The 4,942-nt window shown below is 47.1% G+C and overlaps 1 protein-coding gene across 1 annotated transcript; it reads right to left on the reverse strand.

Moving 5' to 3' along the window:
- Positions 1–414: 414 nt before the first annotated feature.
- Positions 415–3,822, reverse strand: LOC112287282 (GATA transcription factor 9). Its single transcript, XM_024530147.3, has 2 exons — positions 2,564–3,822; positions 415–2,025 (listed from the first exon to the last, which is right to left on the reverse strand). Exons 1-2 carry the CDS (start codon positions 2,849–2,851, stop codon positions 883–885), a joined length of 1,431 nt encoding a protein of 476 aa, XP_024385915.1. The 5' UTR covers positions 2,852–3,822; the 3' UTR covers positions 415–882.
- Between the last annotated feature and the right edge of the window lie 1,120 nt (positions 3,823–4,942).

Consider the following 4,942-nt stretch of genomic DNA (forward strand, 5'->3'; position numbering starts at 1 on the left):
AACCTCTACCATAGTACATCCATCAGCAAGGAAACGAGAGTCTTGTGATAAAACCCACTGAAGAGACGCATCGCGAAAAAGGAGTTTTACTGGCCAGAGTTTTGGTTTCAGCGCATGGGTCGTGGCATGGACAAAGCATCCACAGGTCTTACGGAACATGAATGCTCACATTAACACATAACAAGTCGGTGTACTGCACTGCACTGCACTGCACTGTAGGACGTAGGCTTCATGCTTGTCTAGAGACGTGTCCAAAACCCGCCACTCTACCATATCCTGAATACCAGACTTCAAGACTTGTTCATTCAGAGGACAATTTCCATGCTTCTAACTTAAGGAATTCTCCTGGAACACACCAGAGTCACCGGGCTATTAATTGCCCACATCCACCCACTCCAACAAAACCACACCATGATCTCAAAGAATGATTCCCATTGAACTTGTGAGAGTAGCATACATATATCCACCTTACTTGCAGTATCCTCTGCAAAGGGAAGGGGCCAATAAAATTACAACCAGCGCTATAAAAATGTATAGACCCAAAATCACGATTCCATTTGACATTGGTGTCTGCTGTTGCTACAAAGGCGTTGACAAAGAAGTGCCTCCTGTACCTATCATCTACAAAACCATTGTGAATTTCACAACGATCTAATAACCAAGTACACTTTTGCCGTTTCACTTTGTATTTTTCTAAGTACTTGTAGCAAAATCAAGGGGCAATAGTAGGGGGTATAAATTGATCGGCTGACATCTGAATCTCCTAAGCCTCTTTCTGTGTCTTACTATCTCCCATGTACAAAGTCTCTTCATAAGTTCCCCAAAAGAATATATTCACCCAGCTAAAAAAATTTGGCTTCCAAATTTTCTCCTCCAAGGACCTTACAGCTCCCTCATCTCTCTAATGCTTTTGTCATCCACCCCGAAGTCCACCCGAGACCCAAGAACGGCCGTCGTGCTTGTCAAGCATGTCGAAAATTCCAGCCCCGACGCGTTGCTCGGATACTTCGGTAGCTCATTCTTCCGAGGTCGAGGTAAATCCATCGGCTGCGACAAACGCGCCTTCATCGACTCCAGACACTTTGATCCATAGCTTCCATAATCCGATTTCACGTACTCCCCACTTGACCCCTTCACTCCCGCCTCTATGTTGTTTGTCTTCTCGCGTAATGCCGCCGGGCCGTGAACACCTTGTTGCTGCACCGCATGCCCTCCTGGCTGCTGCATTCGCAGCTCCCGCTCTCGTCTCATTTCTAGCACCTTCTTGTGTGAATGAGAATGCCTCGATGCCTCGTATGTCGGAGATCCCGCCGGTCGGTACTCTGGGAGCAGCCTTCCTGACTTGTACCGCACCCCGCAGGCATTGCACAATGTCTTCGGCCCCATTGGACCCGTCCTCCATTGCGGGGTGCGCTGGGTTTGGCAGTGCATGCACCGCCACGGCTGCGAATTGTCCTGATTCTTCTTCCTCCCTTTGCTATTGCCGTTGCTGTTGGCGTTCGTGCTCACGCTATTCTTGCTCTGATTCTGGCTCTGACCACCGTTATTCGTCTTGCATCGCTTGGAACCTTGCGAGTCCTCGTCGTCTTGCTCACCAGCATCCACCGTACTGTCGCCAGACCCGTCCTCCGACGACATGATTGGTGAGTAGGACAAGGAGTACGAGTCGGCTCCCATCGACTCAAGGCTATTCACAGAGGAGCTGGTGGAAAGAATTCTTGTTGTCCATGTCTTGACTCCCGTCCTTGACCTTTTGCTTCGTGCTCTTCCAGGAACGGACACATCCCTGTAATCTGGTCCAGTGAATTCCGATGAAGTTGTACTGGTCTCCAAGACAGAGGTTGGACTTGATTTCTGATATGGCTGGTACGCGTTAGACAGCTTCATGTTAGGCGTTAGTTCGCCGCTGTTGTTGATAGCGGAGGGAAAATCGCCGTATCTTGAGAAAATCTCTGGTGTGTCGACTGCCGTAAAAGAGTCTTCCACAAACGATGAAAGCCACTCGAGATCGGCAAGATCATCTGACTGCACAAACACGAGCCATGCATTTTGAGTTCTAACTCAAGCATCCGGCAGCAAAAAACGCTACATGTTGCGTCTCGATTGCTGTTGCAGGAATTCACACACTCAATTTTCTTCATGTGAAAATTGAGCCATATGGTTACAGCTCACACACTGAAGTTCAGTACGACCGTTCTCAGATAAAATTGCGGACGCGTTACACAATGAATTTTAACGCTGCAATTTTTTTTGAACTTTTTTCAAGAATTTGACGTTCGTTTCAAGGCATCGACGTCCCAAGCTGCGTGAGCAACAAGAGTTGGAAGCTAGAAAGAGTTCCCACTCATTTCTAGTCACATTCAACATTCTATGTTGGTCGTTTTCGTTTAGCACAAACGCAATGCGATAAATGTACTATCACATGCAGTGTGCAATCAGAGACGCCGAAAAAGTTAAATGGAAACTCCCAAAGAACCAGAGAATTCTACATGGCTTGTAAGCACTTATATCGCACAATGACTCGCATTCACACACGTTTGAGGTCACGGGTATTAACACTTACTGGAACACAGAGGTCTGCCTTGACTTCAATATCCTGCATCGCATTCTCTATTAGCTCGCTCTCAAGTTCCAACGGTGAAGATGAGATGCTCGTTTCACCACCATTCACAGAGCTCTCAATTGTCACACCAGACAGCTGCAAGTGCCCTCCCACTATTGGACCCCCAATATCGTCACAACTGAAGTCCAACAGGTCGTCGATGTGAAAAAACTCCGGCAAAGCAGGCTTGTCCACCTCCGGATGCCCATAGGAGCCAAAACCACCCGCAAGCACGTAGGGAGAAACCATTGTCGTTGTCACTCACAACCCTTTGATTCTTCCTCGAGACTACCTCAACGACACAAATTTAACACTCAACTATGCTCCGACGAGCTCTCCAGGAACTAGTCAGTCTGCATTGTCTGCGAAGGTTCCTTCCAAAACTCTACATGAACGAATTCGACGGATATAAAAAGCTTATAAACAATCTCTTTGCTCTACACCATCTACTCTGAGTTAGCTTTACGGAAGCTCAGGCCACACTCACTCACTGATTTTTCCGACATTCATATCCACTGATGAGACTCTTCCCCAGACTCTTTGTCTTTCCAATTATCACAATAATTAACGTTCTCAACCTCTCTTAATGAATGGCTACAACAATGCGTCCAAGAACTACCTTATTTTAATTTTTTTGTATTTTCCCTTACAGCTACGAGTTCAAACAACGTCCTCTAGGTGGAGTGCAAAATGCGAAGTTCGAATGACAATGACCTTTCCAAGATTTTCTTTTAGTCAAGAACCAGAGGCGCAGGAATTGTACTGCACTTCGAGTCTCCAGAAGCTCGAGGGCTTCCAAAAATATAAACTGTGCAGGACAGACACTAGACACATGCTCAACCTTCAACGAGAGAAGAAAAAATAAATAAAAAATAAAAAATAAAAATCTTAACTCTCAGGGTCATTAAGCGATGCGCAAGACACCTTTCGCCATAGATACGAACAACCAGTCAATCTCACCTCGCTCTCTCGCACGGACACTTCACTGACTTCTACACTCTATCTCCGACTTCTCTTCCCATTTCCCTTCACCTCGGACATCACTAGCTGCTCCTCCTATACCGAAAAAAGTTGAGAACCATAAAGCAAATTGCCTGAAAACTCGCGAAGAATTTCCTGCGTATTTTTCTCCCTGCACATCAACTGACAGGCAAGACGAGAGACTGGCCCCAGTTGTTCTGCTCCACGCTGGAGCAAAGCGCGCAATCATGTAGTGCAGCAGCGCGAAGAGAGTACAACTGTAGCACCTCCCACTTACCCCCCCCCCCCCTCCCTCCCCCCCCCCGAGAAACCTCTAAGTGCGGCCATTGCTCTCCTAAATCAAGCAAACAGCCGAATCCCCACTTACCACTCCCTCCTCCTCGTTCTCCCTTTTACTTTTGCTTCGTTTACTCTTCCTTCTGCCTCCGAGTCTTTGGCAGCTTCCCTGACTCGTACGTCCCACTCTTCTGCGCACGTAGCCGATATCCTCGCCTTCTTCCCCGCTACCTGCCTTGAACTTGACACCCGTCGGTGCCCCTATCCGAAACCCGGGTCCCGCTTCTCTGCACGCTCGCGGTTCCTGTTGGCTCCGCTCTTCGTGCGGGTAATAACGGAGACCATATCAGGGTATATAATGGCGGATATCAGTAGGGATAGGGTCCTTGGGGGGGGGGCATGTGGAGACATTGATGTGGGGGTTCCTCATTACCGGGCTGACTTTGGGGGGTAGGAGGTGGTGTGTCACGTGATGAGCCCATACTTCATAATTCTCTCTAACCCCCTATCAATATAATGACTTCCTATCCTTTAGGGTTCTCATTTCCCACTCCGCTTCTATTTGTGTTTTTCTTTGTGTGGTGGCATTGTAACTTCTACTCTGATTTTTTTTCTTTTCTATGTTTCTTTCTTTTTCTATTTCTTTTTCTTTTCCTCCTGTACTCCTAAATTTTAACGGGTGAAACGCCATCATCATACGGTACAAACACCACCCAACTCCTTGAAGAAAAGTTCCCTTCATGAGAGAGAGACTGTGCCCACCACATTGGGGGGGGGGGGGGGCTCTTGGTACTGGAGAAACACAAGATGACCTCCCCATGGTTACCCTCACCCAAAAATATGTGAATAAAAAAAAGGGTATGAAAATCCCAAAAAACTGAGTTTTAGAAATGGAACTCACCCTTTGAAAATACGACAATAGCATCCCTGATTCATCCCAATTCAAATTTCCGCACTGTTCAAACCACAGAAAATCCTGGTTTCGTCTTGGAAATAGCGCCGTATGCGACCTCTGCAGTGGGGATCACTACTGCCAATTTTGGCGACCAATGAGCCTCTCCCGGCTAAATTATATGACTAAAT

This window comes from Physcomitrium patens, chromosome 10, assembly GCF_059467195.1.
Source record: "Physcomitrium patens ecotype Gransden chromosome 10, ASM5946719v1, whole genome shotgun sequence".
NCBI lineage: Eukaryota > Viridiplantae > Streptophyta > Bryopsida > Funariales > Funariaceae > Physcomitrium > Physcomitrium patens.